Source organism: Dufourea novaeangliae, unplaced genomic scaffold (genome assembly GCF_001272555.1).
Source record: "Dufourea novaeangliae isolate 0120121106 unplaced genomic scaffold, ASM127255v1 scaffold450, whole genome shotgun sequence".
Taxonomy (NCBI): Eukaryota; Metazoa; Arthropoda; class Insecta; order Hymenoptera; family Halictidae; genus Dufourea; species Dufourea novaeangliae.
Window position 1 is genome coordinate 5,566 of NW_015374317.1, and position 22,114 is coordinate 27,679.

The 22,114-nt window shown below is 36.4% G+C and overlaps 1 protein-coding gene across 1 annotated transcript; it reads right to left on the reverse strand.

The window, feature by feature from the left end:
• Window positions 1-801: 801 nt before the first annotated feature.
• LOC107192861 (NGFI-A-binding protein homolog) lies at window positions 802-21,081 on the reverse strand (the record flags this gene model as incomplete). Its single annotated transcript, XM_015582207.1, has 10 exons — window positions 802-909; window positions 1,222-1,278; window positions 1,378-1,489; window positions 3,744-3,814; window positions 5,973-6,075; window positions 7,119-7,369; window positions 14,660-14,872; window positions 17,583-17,890; window positions 19,224-19,361; window positions 20,980-21,081. Coding segments are annotated over 10 exons (1,463 nt in total), but the record flags the coding sequence as incomplete, so codon positions are not given.
• Window positions 21,082-22,114: the final 1,033 nt, after the last annotated feature.

Here is a 22,114-nt window from a genome sequence, read left to right on the forward strand (position 1 = left end):
CAAAAACCTACAATGGGTGCTTTTTCTATGGTGTCGAAGAATATTCATGCCAAATTTGCTGCGGATACTCAATTTTCAACTTTAACTGTTATATATGTACATATATATCATGTACCCATCGCGTGAAATTTATATTTAGATTTAATTATCGTTTACAAGCATTATAAGATCAGCGATCATTATGTAGTCGTTATATGAAGAAATTGAGTAAGGGTAAGGTAGTAATATAAAATTTAGTTAATGTAAATCAAGTCAATTTCTTAGCCGTGAGGCTGAAAGTAAAGATTATTATTAATTGTTTGAGTCGATTCATAATTAAGAATCATCGATTTTTCATGTATAGGAATATTTATATACGTTTTTTAAAACTCTTCGTATGTTTTTATTAATTTATACTAATTATAGGACAAAGTGTGCATTACTTTAAAAATGCGATACATAACATAAAAAATGTTCATTGTATATTTACAAATTTTAATGTTATTCAGTATGTAACTATATTTCAGTCGACGTGTTTTCTTTTGATTTAAATAAGATTTTTATATACAATATCTAAAGATGATCTTGTAATTCATAATGTGTATCAAGAGTTTATTAACACTATGCAACGACCAATTGTAATAATCTAATTTTGTAAATTTTATGAAAGACAATTAATAAAACTGATCGGTGTACGTATCGTTATACTAATCAATGCGTCAACAGTCGAATACAGGTAATGATAATACTAATTTTAATACGTAAGCTGGAACGTGATCTTAGAAATCATCCAAATGCAACGATACAATTTTTTAAACTATATCACAGTGTAGGTTTCTCGTCCGTTGGTTCTTCTTTTATAGGATGGCTACATTCCATCAGGGCAGGATTTGCCACTGCAATTATATTGTCTCCACGCGACGCTATTACCTGAATTGATTTCAATTGTTAATACATTGCATATAAAATATAAAGCAAAACATTAATTTCTATCAGGGTAATATTGGAATGAGTCATAATAAATTTCCTGTAGTGTGGAACATTTCGCAATTCATGTAATGTATTTTTTCCATCATTATTATTAAATTACTATTATTCATGAAGTTTTCTTCACATACAGTGGAAAGCGTTTATGACTCAACTCAATATATGTATATTTCTATATTTTATTAATAACTGAATTTTTTACAAAAAAATAAAAAATGTAAATTTTGTAATGCTCTTTTTACATTGTACAAATACCTTAAGATTGAAATCACTTTCTTTATCGGTGTTATCTCCTTCAATTTCATTGGTATCCTGCAAATAATTATTAGACGACTTTTAAAATAGCTTAAACGCAGCAGGAAGACATTATTCGTAGTATTCGTTTCCTTCTCAATTTATAATTTTGCTTACGTGTATCGACGAAGATTCCTCGTTAGAAAAGGAAAGTTGACTATCCGAATCACTTATTCCTTCAATACTTCCACTGAACATACCATTGTTATTCTTCTTCCTCCAAACTGGACTAAAACAATGCAAACATCTGAACACTAATATGTACACAAACAATTTGTTTCGAATGTTCTGAAATTTTGACAATTCTTTATATCAGAGCTGCATAACTTCTGCTCCCGGAGTCAAGTCTCCTACTCCATGGTTCTCCCACTACGCGGCTCAGGCTACCTCGCGCGCTAAGTACAGAGTGTCGCATGCTACGGCGCTACGGCCCGTATGGGGACTGAGGAGAGATCTTCCCCTCACACCGCCAGCGATAAGACCTCTCCCTGCACGGGCCGCAGCGCCGTAACATGCGACGCTCCGTACTCCGTACGTAGAGCGCGAGGTAGCCTGAGTCGCGTAGCAGGGATACCCCCGGAGTGGGAGACTGACTCCGGGAACAGAACTTATGCAGCTCTGCTTTATATAATACATGAAGTTGGTACACAAAATTTGTGCTGTTCTTATAAAAAACGGTCAACAATGAAGTTGTATAATTTTAAAGTAATTTTGTAAAGTACTGTACCTTGTTCATACCCCGTATTAAACTAGACGATTTAAATAGGAAACTCTATTTAAAGGGACGTTTTAACGTTGAATTTGTACTAGTTAAACAAGAATTTAAAGCTTTAATTAAATCTAAACGGGAATATTATTTTCAACGCTGAATTCGATTAAAGGCTCGGTGCACAGGAGCGGCACGCGTCATTTTGCAACCGCGTCACTTAGACGTTGCGTTTTAACAGTACATTTATTTTGTATATGAAGTAATTCAGTGGTGACGTAGATTTTGGCGGCAACTATGCGTCCAGTTCGCGTCGAGTTTGCAACTGCGTCAGTTTTCATATCATCGGCAGATGTCAATTTTGATTCTCTGCTAGTATCGATACAGCCATGGAGACGTTGACACTAGCAGAGCGCAAAAGGAAAATTATTTCATTATATAGGTATATATCTTATAATATATTATATAGATCATAACGGAAGAGAACGTGTGTATTAGGTTCATCCATTTACCTGTGCACGGAGAATTTAATATGTTTTTCGATTTAAGGGAAGATGAGGTCAAATTTTGTAACTACTTCACAATGAATGTGAAATCTTTTGATGAACCACATGCAAAAATGCATAAAAACGTAGAATGTCAAAACACGATAACGAGGCTCGAGAAAAATAATTGACTGCTTGTTCGCTGAGATTTTAGCGTCACATTTGCAATTTGCAATACCTGCGTTCCTTTCTGAAAAAATTAACTATCTGCGCCGCTAGTTACGCGTAAGTTTACGCTGAAACCTGCGTCATGTGAGAACCGTTTCATATGTATACATACAGCATGTCTCCGTTAACTTGATCACCTCGAATAATGATTTAACGGTATACTTTATGAAAATTTGGAGGCGTTAAACTTAAATGGCATCAAGGGGCACATCTTATAAGGTACGTGCTTTTTTGTGGGTGGAGGCATTTCAGAGATTTCAAGGTCACCTTGATTTTTTTTTAACGGAATGACCTATTTTTTGTACCATAGATCGATAGAGTATGAAATTCCGAGGAAAAATGTGTTGACCACCACCTAAATCTAATAGTTAACGGGATATTTATAAAATAATTTTTAATATGTACTTACTATCTGGAAACTATAGGTGCTCGAACTGATGCCCCTCAACTTCAATACAGCGATTTCACTATAGTGACTATTTTGTAAATATCTTGAAATATGTGAAATGCCTCCACTTACAAAAAATGCACGTATTTTATAAGATGTACCTCTTGATACCATTTAAGTTCCACGCCTCAAAACTTGCATAAAGTATACGTTAAGTCATTATTTCAGGTGATCAAGTTAGCTGAGACACCCTGTACATGCAATGTTAAAATGCTACGTTCTAGTTGCGTTCTAGTATTCATTTGTTAAAACGCAAACAGGACACGAAGTTGCCGTTAAAATCTGCGACATATGTGAATTGTTTCACATAAGTAAGTGTATATGTATATTTACTGCCAAAACGCAGCGTCAAATTGACGCGACTACAAAATGACGCGTGCCGCTCATGTGTACCGGGCCTAAATGAAACAAAAATTGTATCACCAAACATAAGGATAACATTAAGGGAATAATACTAACATTTTATGCTATGAAATACTACTTCTTGAGGAACAGAAAATACAAACAATTATGTTTCAAATATGTAAAGGTTCGTATAAACATGATAAAACCTCTGTATCAACCAGTACTTCTTGAATATTCTACTACAACTAAAAATTGATTTCGAGATAATCACCTTGACGACCTGTGTCTCCTGATCAAAGAATTGTTAATATCCATTTCGGAGCAGCGAAGGTCCAATTCCTCCTGAAACAGTGAACTGCTGTAGACAGTAGACGTAGCAAATATATCGCGTCAGGTACAATAGAAGAGAAGAAATTAGCGGTTAAGAAACAGTGGAAATAGTAAAAGTAGACACGACTCGTCAGGACGCCAGGAACAGAGCGTAGAGTCCTAACAAGTGTGTAAGAAAGGAGTTACATTACTACAATTAATCTCAGATAATTTTAGTAGGCCAATAAATACTATAACATCAATAACGTCGTAACGTTTCTCCTTAAATCTCAAGGTCTGTGTAATATCGAATACTGAAAAAACTATGTGCAACTCCGTGGTACAAACTTTAGATAATTATAACTTTTTAAATTTATAATAGCATTCAACCGTACAACACGATTTAATTATCTAACTTTTTTTAAAGTTCTATAAGCTAGTACATTCCATTTACAATAAAATCTAAAATATTCATATAAAGAAATATATTAATTGTAGTTTGTACATGAATTGCGCATGTCACATTCATTAATAAAGCAAAAAGATACAAATTACGATGTTTCTGGTAATCATATTTAACAATGTATTGACAATGCAGTATTGAGATTTATGGAAAGTGGGTAAAAGCTTATGTAGAAGATGAAATAGACTTCCTATTGATACCAATATTGTTCATTGGAAGAACAATGATCTGAAAATGTTGCATGTTTTGGTAGAATCAGACGGTATAACTTTAGGATTGAGAATACTATTTCTACGTACACTTACAAGGAGAGGGCCCCAACTTCGGGGTACCGATATGAATGGAACTTTTACGACTCGTGGTAGGGCTCGTATAGGCTCTTTACATATCACCCCCCCCCCTCCCATATAGGAGCAGGTACTCGAAAGTTTTTTGAGTTATTTGCTTTTGAAGTTTTTCACGTGATTTAAATGCAAGTGGCGTTGTCAGTCACTTTTAGGCAATCGGTAAATGATCAGATCGTTTTAAAAGGTGTACGCAAGCAAAAGGTGATCATTTCGAATAGTATTACGGAATTTCACGTTTCAATACACCTTAAAAATAAGGAATCTTAAAAGATTACAATCCGTTTCAATTTGCATGGTACATAAAGTTACGTTCGTTAAAGGTCGAATTTATGGCACTACTAGAGACTATATTGACACATTTTGAGTCGTCAATTGAACGAACGTTAATGACGTGGCAAGATCGCTTTGTTTTCTTTTAGGGTTAATTTGATGGATTTTTCGTATTTATTATTACTTTGCCATGCTTGTTTGTTTTTTTTTTTGTTTTTAGTAAACTTTTTTAAAAACAGAGTGTGTTTAACTTTGTGAAGTTCCAAATATGAAACATGGCAAATGTGCTGGTGCAGAATTTCACATTTGGACATGTGATTATTTTAAATAGCTATGTTTTTATTTAATTTAAAAAAAAATGATTTTATAACCAAAGTCCCTTAATTAATCAGAAGAATGAAACTATTATTTCTGTATTCTTTCCATGTAAAAGTTTGTACCTAATCTAGCTCCAAATATTGTACCTAATATCAGTGTTCCATACTTAGGTACCTATTCCATATTAGGTACAATTTATATATTTTTTTTAATGTTAGTTCAATACTGAATATTGTTCATAACGTTAGAAATATAAGACTTCTCTTACATTGAGCGTAGATATATGCCTGAATACCCATAAAAGTTTTTTGGAAGACATTCGAAAAACAAAATGGTATTCCATATTTGGCTACTTTCCTCTATGCAAAACCAGTTTGTTATTCTTTTTCTCTGAAAATGGAACAGTGATCGCATGCAATCGGTATATAAAGCCATGCATGTTACGCAGAAGCTATACTTGACCTTTTTCGGCTGCGGTTCGCGGTGCGTGTCAACCAAGTGGCAGTTTTAGGTGTTGCGATTGTTTACGTGCTGGGTGCATAGTTAGTAATTAGCGCTCATGCGGTTACACAGCAGCCTCATTAATATGCTAACGATTCCAGATTGATGTTATTGAAAACGTAGGACTCGACGAACGGCTGTGAAACATTCATCTCCGTGCTGCCCAGAGGGCGCGCAATTATGTACATAATCGAGATTTGAGAAAATCCTCGTTTCCAAAATCACGTTTACAACCATCTTCAAACGGAATCTCCTGCACAGAGTTGTATTTTTATGGCCGAGATGCGCTAACCTGCGTCCCATCTTCATTCTCACCCTCGAGCTCGAGCTTTTGCCTCTTCGCGCGCTCGCTTTCGCTCTCTTCGCCATTCTCGCGTCGCCTCGACACAGACAGGCTGAAGCATTTTAAACAGAAGTATTATAAAAACAGAGTTGATCGAAGCGATCTCGTATAATTTTAACACGTTCACGTCGATATGCTATCTCGTGTATTAATATTATTATTATCACATTCAACAAACTAAAACTTCCCATACAACTGACAAAACGTTAAGGGGTCTTTTCCGTTTTCAGGCCCTACATTTAATCAATTTTTTAAAATTTCAAATAGACGATATCCAACGAAATTTTTTCTTAAGTAAACCCCCGATTTTCAAGAACGTCACGAGGAAGGAATCACCGACGAGTAGGCCTTGATATATTCTACTCTGTGGTCTCACAGTTTTCGTAACAATACTATTATTGAATAGTGATTTTTAAACAAATTTAAAAGCAAGAAACGAAAAGAATTGATTTTCTCTCAACAGTTTTTGCCACGTAATTTTACAAAAAAAATGAGCCTTAAAGTTTTTGCAATTCTTTTAGTTCGAACAGAAAAGGAGCGTTCAAAATATGTTTATGTTTATACAAAATTTCACACTGATTAGACACATAGGAGATTAGAAGTTTCGACGCACAGTTTTCGAGATAATTTATATAGTCAAAGTCTAATTTGCTACTTCACAGGACATAATGTCTGTCATATGTATAACGCCTTTTTTTTCATTTGCAAATCCGTTCTAGATCTGTTCTCTCTTCTATTCGAGTAATTAGCTTTATCAGAGTTTTCAGAGCACCTGATTTCGACAAGCAATACAATTTGGAATGTCTATTAGTGGTACATTTTTTCGTTTGCTTATCGTACGAAACAAATAGTTTCAGTGGAAGGTTCGTAAGATCGCAAGCGTTCAAAAAATGTAAAAAAAAATAAGGTAACTAATGTGTTTCCGACCCGAGAAATGGGAAACACCCCTTAAAGTTGTTCCTTCGTCCGTGGATCCGAGTATTCTTAATTTCACTATTCGATCCGGCGGTGTGTTCGGCCAACTTGAACGTGTTAAGTAACGTTTAAAGCGTGTAGAGGGAATGATTGAACTAATCTTCCAGTCAAGGTACTTACTAATGACTTTTTGAATAATGATACCCAGAATCTCTGACAACCCGCCGGGCCAAAGGAAAAAGTTCGTCCCTTCTAGTAAGAAGGGCAGGTACGAACCTACATATCTGCGCAGCGGCTTCATTTACCGACACTTCGTGCAATGTCAGTGATTTCTCGGGTTTCCTCTTGCAGTCGAATCTTCCGTAAATCGCCGCGTACTTTCGGATCTCTTCCATTCGGCGTGGATCGTTGTCAGGCATTGCCATTATCATCTAAACAAAGCAATCTGAATAGATCCTCCCGCTTTTTCGTAAAATATAATGCCCACTGGAGGGTATGGTCCGTGTGCATATTGTAGTTTATTTTTATTTATAAAACAAAATACTAATTCTGTAATGGTTAAAGACAGTTTAAAAAAACGAATCACTGATTCAAAGCAAAATACTGATTCTGTGTTGGTTAGAAGCAGTTTAAGAAAAATAATATTTCTGACGGATTATTATTTTTGGTGTATATATTCTGAAGGGTCGTTTGTGGAAGCTCTGGCTAATCTTGTGGTGCTCATAAGCTTTTTAACGGTGTGCCATATCCCCCAGTAGGCGTTGGCCTAACTGCTATAGAGCAGCCAAGTTTTGCCTCATTCATAATTTAAAATCATTGGGTTGAACCGAAAATGCATTCGGTTTTCTACTGAGAAATGAAAGCGATTCATCTGCTGCATTACTGGCCGCAATTATAACCTATAAATTATATATATGATTGTATTCTCCGATCTTTTCTCTTCAGTTTAAAAAAATATCGTAAACTAGCGTGTGATTGATCTGAAAATAGAAGATCAGAAAGTGAATTGCCCGTAGACAGTGCTCTATTAGTTTTTAAAGGGCAAAAATGACACTCAGATGCAAAAAAAGATTTTAGCGATGTATGGAAACAATGTTGTGAGTGATCGGGCATGTAAAAAATTGAATCGGCAACATTTCTGTTTGCGATGCACTTCTTAAATGGAGTAGAAACGTATTATGCTTGAAGTGTTCAAGAATCTTACAGTGTAACATTAAGAGAAAAAGATCCTGCAGCAAACGAGGTGAACCCGTACAACAATAACCTGAAGCTGAATTCCATCCAAAACAACGAGATGCTGTGTACGTGATGCGATTGGAAGGGAATCCTGAACTACGAATTCTTACCAAGTACCCAGACCGTTAATTTAAATATACAGGATGTCGTGTGACTGGTGGTACAACCGTGTAGAGGGTGATTCAACGTGACAAAATAAAGCGAAAATATTGTTACGTATTACCCGATAGGTAACACGTATTGTATAATGTTAAAGCGAGAGACTTCAGGTTAGCGACGTCGTTTTGGTAACAACACCAAAACAAAAACAGAGTAGAGTCGTGATACCACTGTAGAATAGAAAAGACGTGTTAAGATAAGTACTCTTCCCCTCCAAATAAATAATTCTTCCTTTTTATTAATATTGCCCTTATTTATTCGGAAGTCATGCCGCGTCCACGCAACAATATTATAGGTATGGATGATAAAGTAAGAAAGAGAAAGTGACCGTAAGAACCACAGGTGTCATTCCACGCGAAATCGGACACCTTTTGGAGCACCATTTCGGATTTTGTTCCTATTGGATATGTTGTAGTCTTTATCGATATATAAACGTATCTCGAAGGATTTTTGAAAATTTAATAAATTGTAAATTTTAGAGCTGTTTGAAATTTAGAGTCAACCTTTTCAATAAATCATAACTATGGAACTAACAAACTGATCAAAATGAGCTTTGCGGATACTTACAGTGGAGACATACGAGTACCAAATAAAAATTATTTCAGTTAAAAAAAGATATTTTTTAACCATTTATTTTGCAAATGTTTTAAATATATGCCCTGTTTTATACTGCCGAACTATTTAAAAATTTTTAAAACATGAGGATATAGCCCATATTTGTCTTCTTTATGGGCATGTCTTCAAAAATATGGACATTTTAAAATTGGTCGTATGAAAATTAATTGAAGTGAACGCAGCGTCGATTCACACAAGGTCGACCAGTCGAATAATGAATTATCTGTTGAACTAATAAACTTATCAAAATGAGTTTTGTGGATACTTATAGTAGAGATATGACAGTACCTAATTAAAAGTATTTCAGTTAGAAGAAAATATTTTTTAATCATTTATTTTATAATTGTTTTAAGGAAATGTAATTTTATAATAGTAGGGCCCAATTGAAAAATTTGAAAAAAAATTGAGGATGTAGTCCTATTTGTTTTCCTTATGGACAAATTTTTAAAAATGTGGAGATTTTAAAATTGACGATATGAAAATTGATTAAAGTTAACGCTGCGTTGAATCACATCGACTCGAACGGGCGAGCCGTACTGGCTAGCCTAGTACCACACGGCTTGGCCGGTAAAGCCGGTGTAATTCGATGCAGCGTTTACTTCAATTAATTTTCATGCGGTCAATATTAAAGTGTTCATATTTTTGAAAATATGCCCATAAAGAGGACAAATAGGGCTATGTACTTATTTTTCAAATTTTTAAATAGTTCGCCGGTATAAAAACAGGGCATTTATTTAAAACAATTGCAAAATAAATGGTTAAAAAATATCTTTTTTTAACTGAAATAATTTTTATTTGGTACTCTTATGTCTCCACTGTAAGTACTCCTAAAGCTCATTTTGATCAATTTGTTAGTTTAATAGTTATGATTTATTGAAAAAAGGTTGACTCAAAATTTCAAACAGCTGTAAAATCTACAATTTTAAAAATGTTCAAAAATCCTTCGAGAAACGTTTATATATCGATAAAAACTACAACATATCCAATTTGGAAGAAAATCCGAAAAGGTGCTCCAAAAGGTGTCCGATTTCGCGTGAATGACCCACAGATAACAACATTTGGGAGGTAGTCGCCCCAGTCACCAGTATGCGTGTCGTGTACGTAAACGTGTGAGTGCGTTGTTTAGATCGATAGCTGACGAATAAATCTCGAAAGAACAAATGGCCGATAGCTCGTTAATTAGGGTGGTGACCCTGGTCTACCGTCAGCTTGTGACCAGCCACTACTACGTGTAAGAAAAGAGAGAGAGAGAGTGGGGGAGAGGGAGGGAGGGATGGAGGAGGGTGGGAGGGCGGAAGGGAGGGAGGGTAGAAACTGTATAACGGTATCCCAAAATAAGTGTAAGTCCTTAAAAGGAGTGATTCCTGGGGTGATTTAATAGAATTTTTTCCTTAGCGAAGAAGTTCTTCGAGGCTTTGTTAACGAGGTATTAACGAAAAATCGCGACCAATCAGAGCGCGAGTCTGCCAACTGAGCTCCCGCGGTAGCGTTGGTTACGCGTTGCGCTTGTACTACGAACAAGCAAGTCGGCATGCATCGAAGGAAACTGCGTACAATAGCAAATGACAAAGACGCAACAAATAAAATCGGCGTAGCCAACGTTACCGCGGGAGCTCAGCCGGCAGACTCACGCTCTGATTGGTTGCAGTTTTTCGTTAATATCTCGTTAACAAAAACTCGGACAACTTTTTCGGTATCGAAAAAGTTGTTTTAAATCACCCCGGGAATCACCCCTTTCAAGGACTTACACTTATTTTGGAACACCCTGTATTATGGTGTGAAAGAGATCAATTGATCATGATGCCAAATTTGTGAGTGGCTGAGTGAGCAGAGTAATGTCAGAGTAAAAAGTACAAAGTTGTCAGAGAACTGTAAGAAGAGCCATAGTATACGTATATTTAAATATACAATATATTCCTTATTTCCTGTTAAGTAACAGTGCATCCGATTATTTTATTACCTACCTCGCACAAACCCAACACCATAGGAGAGACAATTCACCATCCTATAGTTTCTCATTCTACAATATCGAATAAAATTTTTTCATTTGATTGTTCGATTTTTGATTTTTTGGGAAAATCGACTTTGAAAAGTAATCTGAAACGCGTGTATCGTCATGATAATAAGTAGAAAGAGAATGCAATGAGCAGACGCGCTAGCTGCATCTTAAAGCAGCTGTCTATTTGAGAGTTTCTCGCGCGAGTTGCACCCGAGAGTACTGTCACGACATACAACAAACACACAGACAGTTGACATACAATTGAACGATCCACTCCCGAGAAGTACTCTCGAGAGCAACCCGGGACAGTCAGTAATATTCTATCCGACAGTCGCTCGCTGAGAACAAAACAATTTCGTATTCCTGCGAGAACTGTCGCGTGAGAAACATAATGTCCGGCAAAAATAATGTCTGTGTTTCTCTTTCCTTTTTTTTATAATACTGTACGCAATAACAAGGGCACACAGTTTTTCCACGTCCACAACCACTATCTCACGGCACGCTAAGTTCAAAACAAACTGCAGAACAGATGGGCACGGATGAATCTCTAGTCACTACACACGAGAGTCTAGTGAATACGATTCTGAGACTTCCGTCAGACAGTAAACTCTCGGCGAGCGTTCTAGCGACTATCTGAGAGTAAAAAATCTTGAAGTTACTCTTAAATGGATACACCACGTGATAGTACTCTCGAGCCCAATTCGCGCGAGAAACTCTCAAATGGACACTTGCCTTTATTCAATTGCACGCGTATCCAGCAGATTTTCAAAGTCAACTTTCACGAAAACGAAGTCTTAAACGAAAAAATGTTATTCTATTACTTTCGACTTATTTTTTCACGTTAAAATCAACCCCTATCCGGTTGTACCGCTAGTCTGTTTATTGTACTCAATTAAAAAAAACTAAAACATGCAGTCAAAGAAAAACGTCTCGATCTGAAGAATCGTAAAGGTGTAGTCTTCCACCACCATTCTTTAATAACCCGAATAAAATTATTGCAACTAGGATAGGATGCCTTAGACCACCCATATTCACCAGATATTGCATCATTGGATTATCACTTGTTCCGAACACTATAAAATAAATTAAATGGTGAATTATTTGTATTTCTTGAAGATATCGAAAACTATCTCGATCTGTTCCTTAATGAAAAACTTACAAAATTCTACATAGACGGAATAATGAAGTAGCTCGGTCATTCAATTCGTAATCGGACACATTTTGGAGCAACATTTCGGATTTTGTTGATACTTGGATATGTTCTAGTCAGTTTGTGAATTACTTTTTATTTTATAGCTGTTTGAAATATAGTGTCAACGCTTTTTCAATAAATCATAACTGTTGAAGTAACAAGTTATTCAAAATGGGCTTTGCGAAGTGCTTATAGTGGAGACATAAGAGTACCTTAATAACACTTATTTCAGTTTAAAGAAAATTTTTTTTCACCATTAATTTTGCAATTGTTTTAAATAAATGCGATGTTATAATAGCGGGACACTATTTAAAAATTTGAAAAAAATGAATCAATGAAAGAAAAAAATATAGTCTTATTTGTTTTCTTTATGTACCCTCACGAGCAAACTCGGCTTCCGCTAGGGGAAAAATTGACGTAAGAGATGGGCTTTCTACCACTTGATAAATTTATTTCAGGTACTGAAATAAATATTAAATCGGATGTAAATTTGGCATAAATTTCTGAAACTTCCAAATTCAAATAGTAGAAGGCCCTTCCCTGCGTTACTTTTTTCCCTAGTGGAAGCCGAGTTTACTCGTCGGTGTACACATTGTCAAAGATATGGGGACTTTAAAATTGGCCATATGGAAATTAATTGAAGAAAATTTTTTAAATGTTAAAAAATCCTTCGAGATACGTTTACATATCACTAAAGACTTGTCGCGTCATATATGTATACAGGGTGTAATAAAAATGTTGTCCGACCCGGAAATGGGGCACTCGGGGGGTGAATTGGAACAAGTTTTTCCTTAGCAACAATGTAATCTGAGGCTTTGTTACCGAGATATTAACGAAAAACCCCGACCAATCAGAGCGCGAGTTTGCCAGCCGAGTTCCCGCTCTAGCGGTGGCTACGTGCTGTGATTTGTAGCTAACGTTACCGCGGGAACTCGGCTGGCAAACTCGCGCTCTGATTGGTCGCCGTTTTTCGTTAATATCTCGGTAACGAAGCCTCAGATTACATTGTTGCTAAGGAAAAACTTGTTCCAATTCACCCCCCGAATGCCCCATTTCCGGGTCGAACATTTTTGTTACACTCTGTATATACTTTTTAGAAGTACTGTTACGGTCATTTTACTGTCATTGTTTTTTCTACAGCTGCTAAGACCGAGATTAGGATTTACTACGTGACTTTTTATTAATTTCCAAACGGCGAAACTCAGGCCTTTTTTAATTGTTTTATTACCATTTATGCCTCGAGTCAGGCAAAGTGTTCGCCATATGGGCGAATATTACTTGCGACGGAAGTCCGGTCTCCGCGCGGATCGGCCTTACCCTACTGTCGATGACAATAATTAAAGAATTTCCGCCAATCACAGTGCTTCTAGCTTGTCTTAGTCAATAAGATTATCAGAATATTCACTGCGTCTCCCATCTACGCGTCAACGCACCACCAGCTCCACGCACACCGAGAAATTTTACTGACTTATAGTTTTTAACCAGATCTACACTGTTCGTTTACCAATACACATCGTCTTCGATAGCATAGAGAATCTTATCCACACTATATATTGCCTCACATCCACAGTTCAGACTTGTTGATTGTTTCACAATCAAATTATACAGTCCTCTCTAAACGCAAGGTTTTATTTAAAATCATTTCAAACACACTCACACATCGTTAATTCGACGTTTGACATACGTAGAAGAGTTCAGCAATTAAGTTAATAATTGCGTTATTATATTAGTACGGTACAGGCTAGAACATATCCAAGTATCAACAAAATCCGAAATGTTACTCCAAAGAGAGTCCGATTTCGCGTGGAATGACTCCAATAAGATGGTCGTAGATCATACAAAATAGTGGTGGATACATTCTTGACGAAATGTAAACATAATTGTTTAATATTCAGGCCTCCGTTGTTCTTTAAATTCCGAACGAATTTTTGGTTCAATGCAATGCATGTGTTAAAATTAACGTTCTGTGATAATCGACCCAGGTGGGAAATTCAGAACAATTGGTTAACTCGCGACAAAACAGTTTTTCAAATAAGATTACGTGGAAGAATACTTCTAGGCTGTCCTATAATGAACACTGGTTGAGACAGTACCTAAACATTATCTTTATGGACAAACTTTACGGGAGAAATATGTATTTATTGCAACGTTTAGTAACTTAACTTTCATCCCAATAAAATTTATAAATTGTGGAATATTAATTTCTTCACGTTTACCACGACGACACCTTAGAAGCATATTTCCAAAGAAGCCTTATTTGAACGACAGTTTCCTCTCATATTAATCCTCATCTGTCTCTCATTTTTCCAACTTAAATTGCCATTCGGTGTTAAATTGACGCATTATATAAATTAACCTACTCATAACAGAATAACATAATTTCTTAGAAGAAAAACATGTTAAATTGACACAAGGGACGGATGAGGGTTAAGTAACTCGGTTTGTGTTTTCAATAAGAAAAATTAGACAAACAGAAGTTTTTGAGCGTATAGTTCTATCGCCAGGATATACAAAAACTACCTCTAAATTCTTGGAAATCTTTTTCTTAATGTTATGAGGCTTTGGATCCACCGGTCGTAAGGTAGCCGCCAGTCTTTCGGCCGTCTCTGCTAGTCTCTGCATTTGCGACTGGAGGAGGGTTGGGGTTGGCTGCGTCGGGCTCGCAGGTGCGCCTCCACCACCCCCTGGACTAGGGGTTGTTCCGCTGCCACACGACGATTCGCAAGTTCCTACCTAACAAAAACAACAATGTCTCAGTTGCTGAACACATGTCATTGTAACACCATAAATATTCGGTTGATTCTTAACTTCCCCCACGGGTGGAAAAAAAACTTTTTCAGATCGTCTAACAAACAACTGAACTTTTGTTCATCAATAATAATGCAAAAGACATTCTAGACTACTGGAAATGGCAAATTATCGTCGAGAAAAAGAAATTTGAAAAAGAAGAGTGGGAGATATTAATGACTCAATCTAATATTTTTTATACCATTAAATGACCCGCACCGATTGCACTGTTCAACAAATTTTACCTTTTTTTCGTTTTTGTAACTTTTAGTAGGCGTTCTTCGTAGATCTGCTGAATACGAATCTGCAAACCGTTTCTTTCCAGCAAGTCCAGTTTTTGAAAAAACAAATTTTTACAAAAATTGCAAACTTTCAACTTTGGAGCTGTGTTGTGCTTTTACAGTAATAGTTATTCAGTTACCTTTGAAACGAAACAATTCTCTGGACTCTTCTGAACAAAATGATATAATTGTTATTATGTAATAGATATCTAAATATGTTTAAATAATGTTCAAAGTGAAAGGAACACCGAAAACGCATCAATTTTCGTTATTATTACTTCTTTTTACTACTTATCTGACATATTTTATGTACCCTTCAATTTTGAAATATTTATTTTCATAGGACTTAAAACTATTTAAGAGGCTAACAAATGTATATTTATCGTTTGGTATACATACGTATACCTAGAAGGCTCCAACAACCACCACCCGCAAAATATAATATGCCTGACCGTCCCTGGGTGCTTGACCTACCACCGAAATATTTAAAGGCGTGAAGGAGCCAAACCTCTGCTATTTTTACGAAGTCAGTATAACTCGGGAAGGCACTATACACTAACAATGAGCGGCAGGCCAGGCGACCGCCGTCATTGAGTATCACTGTCGCTGCCGCGTGTTTTGCTGAAATATTTTGCTTCGCTATTGAAAAAAAAAACAGAGTTATTAACTTTCTTTGACACCTTCCTCAGCAGAAAGGTCTGATCTATCCCGTGCTCTGGTTGGATTTTCTCCTAGATCCTTAGTTTTGGAAATAAATTGAAGAATATCAGCAAAAATTGGTGCGTCCTTGGTGTCCGTTTCACTTTAAACATTATTTAAACATATTTAGATATCTATAATACATATAATATCAATGTATATCATTTTGTACGAAAGAGTCCAGAGAATTAAACCGTGTCAAAAGAAACTGTATAACTAGTACTGTAAAAGCACAACACAGATCCTAAGTTGAAGATTTGCGATTTTTGTAAACATTTATTTTTTCAAAAACTGGATGTGTTGGAAAGAAACGGTTTGCAGATTCGTATTCCGCTCATACAGGTCTATCAAAAACGCATATTGAAAATTCCCAAAATTTTTTCGTATTGAACAGCGCTATTCGTGTCCAACCCGATTTCGACTCATTTTACATTGTCGAACGTTCAACATTTTTATTTTTAAAGGTCATCACGATTGGGAATCGGACAACAACGTAAAGATGCAGAACACGACAACATTCCGACTACTTGTAATTGTATAGAATTTTAATTACTGTATAATAGTGTATAACAATCGAACGTTACATGTCGATGAAATGTTCGCCGTGCTTTCTGCTCATTTTCATCAAAAAGTTCACGTTAATCTGTTGGTTCAACTTTCGTGAAGATAAATGAAAAATAAGAAAACACCGGGCTTGGTATAATACAGCGTTGACTGTTGAAGCTTTCAGGTGTAATTCGTGTCCTTCTGGAAAAATGTTCCCAATGTTTCGCAAGCATTGCAGTTTGTTTCATCAGGAGATCAAATGAAACGATGATACATGAAGCTACTTCTCCTGCTGGTTTATACTATGTGCGCTCATTGCCATTTACGAGTGGCGAAGAGCGCTCTTGCCCGTAAAGTTACCCCAGATGATCATGCTCGTATTAGAACAGCCTTATTTAAAAAGTTGACTAACTCTTACGATTTCCCCACTCTGATCCCTTGTTTTCATGAGGTCCGCGACGCTAACATTTATTAACAACTATTATAGGTGGTGGAGGGACTACCCGATATGAGGAAAAATTGGTAAAATCCTCACCCCTTCCAGAGAGCGTGAGTTTACCATTCAAGGAACATTAGCGTTGTATCGGATTGGGTTACATTCAATCGGCTGTTGCAGAACGTCATAAAGCAACAGGCCGCAAAATTCTCGTCAACAAAACTGAAACGATTATGAAAACAAAAGAGCGCTCCCCCCTAACAAAATAGGGAAACATTGAAGATCATGAAAAACCCAAACATCAATAGGGAGACAGTCTATCACCGGACCAGTTTGGAGTTACCTGTTCCGCACTTTTTAGTTATTCAACCGACCAATTAAAAGCTTTGGTTGATGATTATTAAACCGACACATAAGCAAGGTACTCTATAAGAAGTCACACAACAGTCTACCATTCCACTTCCCAATGAAGCTAGCTACAATGCCTGCAAAACGTTTGGAACATTTCTATAAACGAACACGGCTTAAGTAACAATTAACCAAAAGTAACCACTGCACGATGCTGGGCCATGAAAGCCTCGAATCTCTAACAGTGTTTTAGCCCGTTCAAGAAATGTCAGATCATAGAAACTGCGTGGATAGCAGTGATTAGTGGTAAGCACTTTTCTAGAGTAAATCGTTTATAATAGTGTACCTGTAGTACACCGGGGCTATGGGAAGTTGCATAGGGTAGGGGCGCGTTTGGGCTAGGGCTCTGGCGGAAGGTGGTCGAGGCTACCGGCGCCGTTACGCTCGTAACAGACACAATTGGACTGGTACTCCTGCAAGGCAACGGCATGACAGACACGTGTGACGAGGAGGCGTACGGCGTCGACGCTTGCGATGTCGTTGCGAAACCTTGAAGACTTTGTACTTGCGGCCTAGGACTCGCGCATGGGAATCCAATTCCGGGAGGATTCTTACATGCGGCGCTTGTCGGTACTACTGGCGTTTGGAAAAGAGCTGTAAAATAGAAATGAATCACTACCCTGTAACGGCAGATCACGACGAAGAGGATCATATTGGATTGGTGCACATGAAATAGCCGTCTGTGATAGAAAAAGTACGATCGATAAAATATTTACTGTAAATTTTGCTTATTAATGGAATTCGATGAAAGAAATTCTCGAAATTCTTATAGCCAAAGGGAGATGCAATAAGGGGTTTCATTTTAATTTTTTAATAAAACGGATCAGTTATTGAGCAAATGACGATTTTTTTTATTTCAATATAAAGTGTATAGATGGCGGTTATAAATAAAATATTAGACAAATGGCCACCCCGGCTTCTCCTGCAGGCTACCATCCTTGTGTCAAAATTTTCTATCATATGGTCGCATAAAGACTCTATTTTAGCGACAACACTCCGAATGTTGTCTTTTAGCTCTGGAATCCATTTTGGAATGTTAAAATAGGCTTTACCATAAACACGTAAAAATAATTGTTGGCAATCAAGTTTCTCACACAACACTTGGAATAAATACTTTATTACACTCAAGTTCCTTGAACGCATTCCTCATTATTCACTTCTCTCGACGAGGAGACATCAATTAGTCTTCCAGATCTTGTGATCTAACACCGCCAGACAGTTTTGTTTGGGGTTCCGTGTCGGGCAAAGTCAATGCTAATGATCCCTAAACAATTTCTAAGCTGAGAAACAGCATTGGAAATGTTATCGCTGAAGTAGAGTCACATTTATGTGCACATAGTATACAAAATTTGGACAAAAGAATGGTGGCTTGCAAAAGGAGCCGGAGTGGCGATTTGTCTAACATTTTATTTATAACCGCCGTCTATATACTTTATATTGACATTAAAAAATCAAAGTTTGCTCAAAATAAATAATGTGTTTCATTAAAAAATTGAATTGAAACCTCTTATCGAATTGCCTTTTACATCGCTTTTGAAAAAGTTATGTAATAATATGAAATTAATTATAATAATGTCTATAGCATAGCCAACTGTATTAACAATTGTTACGTATAATAAAACAATACATTTTCGAATCAATTATACGTTTATGTGCTTGAAAATGCACATGTAGCTTCGTTTGGTTACTGAAATACTAAATGAACTCGAGTCTGTTCGTCATATACCCATTTGCTTAGTACATTTTTCTTTTAATTGTCTTGAATTTCTTGTTCAACACTAAAAAACGTTCAGCTCTTGTTACATCTGAATATCCATTTGAATAATTCCAAACCAATCTGCCATAATCAATGAAAATTAGATCTGTGTACAGAAGTTTCATATGTGCCAATCTAATATAATACAGTAGATATTACTTAATATCTTACAAGGATTCGTCAGCCACTCTTGGAGAGCTTTCTGTAGTCTTCTGACGTGAAGGGGTTTGCTCGCCATACCGACTAGGGCCATAATCTCCAGGAATTCCTCTTCCCCAGCGTCACACAACTGCTGCAAGTCGTCGCCACCTACGACATTACAAAAAATTGTGTGAGTTTTCATTTGTTATCGACAGAACGGACAGCTATGTTACAGGTAGATCCCTGCCATTACACGAGAGTTAATACCAAGTAAAACGAAACTTTATGCAACCGAACTGTCGTTCACAGCTATTAGAACACCTGATCTGCTGAAGAAAATACAATGTTCCATAAAAAGGATATATTTCGGGTCACTTCTAGTGCGTTATATTAGCATACGCGTTGTCCATGAAACTTTGACATCCCTTAAACAATATTTATTATTAGCTCATTATTTTTAATTGCATTTACTTCATATTTGATCATTGTAATACTTATGAACGGGAGCATATACAATAAACACCTACTGAAGCATTTTTTTTTCATACTACTTTAACACGAAAAGTAAACTAGAAATTGAAGTCTCGATGAATATTTTATATTAGCTGCGAACGGTTCATTATTGATACAAGAAATTACTTTAACAGCGCTTCGACGGACGCTTGTCCATTAGAGATGCTACTAACGACAACTTTATCGATAAATATCGACAATATTGGAATGTATATTAATAATTCGATATATCGATAAATTTATATATTGATTTCGTTAGGATATCGGTAAGTTGAATTTAACATGTACGAATACAATAGATGACATTCCTATGTTTTTACTCGAACAATAAGAGACATTTCCACTCAAGTGTAACTGATAGAAAATATAATCCAAGGACGTGATAGAATACAGAAGGTATTAAAACTGTTACATGTTTATTCTCTGAAACTTCTGTTCCAAGTGACAAATTACTTCCTAAAACAAGGCGGATTCTTTCCGATAAAAGAACATGATAACTGCTATAATACACTATGATATGCTTTCTGTAATAAGTTCGAAGAAGAATAAATAAATCTTATTGTTAGCGACATATTTATTCCATGTTGCATTTTACATCAATGACTCATATTCGCGTTATCGATATCTTATCGATATTATCGATATATCAATAACTATCAATAAATTATCGATAATCGATAGCAACACTGCTAATGTCCACCTATGTATATTCGATATAATATGTAGATTTACCATATCAGAGCTCGTCAAAGTTACCACATAGCTACATGTTACAGTGAATCCTCGATGAGTGTTCTTGAGTGTTCTTCGATGAGAAATCTCGATGAGGCTTCTCGGCATTAAAGACTAAATATTTCATAAACTAATGGCCACATGCGGCTGAAATAAAGACCATTGGTTCCAGAATTTCAAGCTCTATCACTGTAATATACCTCGTTAAAAAGCCAGTGCTACGTCTCAAGGACCACTCCTTTTCATTGTCGAGGAACCTTCGAACACTCATCGAGGATTTACTGTAGTTCCGTTCCTTTATTAGCAGATCAAATAGTTGCCCAGAAACAGAAAGATCTTGGTTTGTATTCATTGTTCACAGTTTCCTTGCATAGAATCAGACGAAAAACGTTATTTCCAGCCGGTTTTATGCAAAGGCAGCAGTTTTAGTTCAGAATTAGACGAAAGCGGCAGTTTTAGTACAGAATTAAACGAAAACACCTTATGCTCAGCTGGTTTTGCGCAGAGATCGCAGTTTTAACAGATTATATCAATATCTTACCCATTTCTAAGAGCGTGTCGTAGTAGCCCAAAAGGGACGCTCGCTGCATCACCCTGTATAACTGCAACTCCGCTTCGTTCTGGGGCACAGACGTCTGCACCACTAAACAATATACAAAAAGAATTATTAAATATTTTTTTTTAACTATGGTCAATGGTACTGACACAATGAATGTGGCCAATAAAATAGTAAACTCATTAAGATCATAAATAGCAGCCTTTTTTTTTGCCCCTCGGTTGAGATAAGGTTGTCTTTCGCATTTTGAAAATTTTCAGCATTAGTGTAAAAAGAGAAATTGATTTAGAAGAGGAATGCTTCGCAAGGTTTAGGGTTAGATATCACTTTACTACTGCTATGATACCCCTTACTGACCGCCGGACATAAACCTCTTGTATTCATGACTTCGCTGTCTGATCGCAGTAGAACGTCGATTACCCGAGCTAATAGGGAGAGTAATCTGTTCTGATAAGTGATTTTTCAAATAATTGGTCCAATGGTTGGAATAATTGAAAATAAAATAATTTTTACCGATGGATATTTCTTTTGATAGAGACAAATATTTCAATGGAATAGTATATGGGGCCAATACATACATATACAGGGTGGCCCACATAACTCTTAACAGCTCAATATCTCGAAAACTATGCCATCGATTTTAAAGTTCTTGGTCTTAAATTACATGAATCTGAAGGGCCTTTCTAACTACATAAACGTGAAGTGGCCGCCCCTTCCCCTTTAAGGGAGGGGGATACCTTTATAATTTTAAATGGAACCCCCTATAAAATGTTACATATTTAGATTCTACAGGAAAGAACAAGTAAATTTTGTCTGAAACATTTTTTTGTCAGATATTTCCATGATGAGATTCGTGAAAAAATAAAATGTTCTTTAAATTAAATGTTCAAAATGTCCACCACGGGCTTGCAAACATTTATTTACTCGAAACATCAAAGTTGTTCTAACATTTGTTAACATTTCGGGAGTCACTGAAGCGCAAGCGTCACGTATTCTTTGTTTCATATTCTCTTTTGTCGTCGGCGGTTCAAACATAACTTTGTCCTTTACATATCCCCATAAGAAAAAATCTAATGGTGTTAGATCGGGGGATCGAGGAGGCCATTGATGAGGTCCCCCA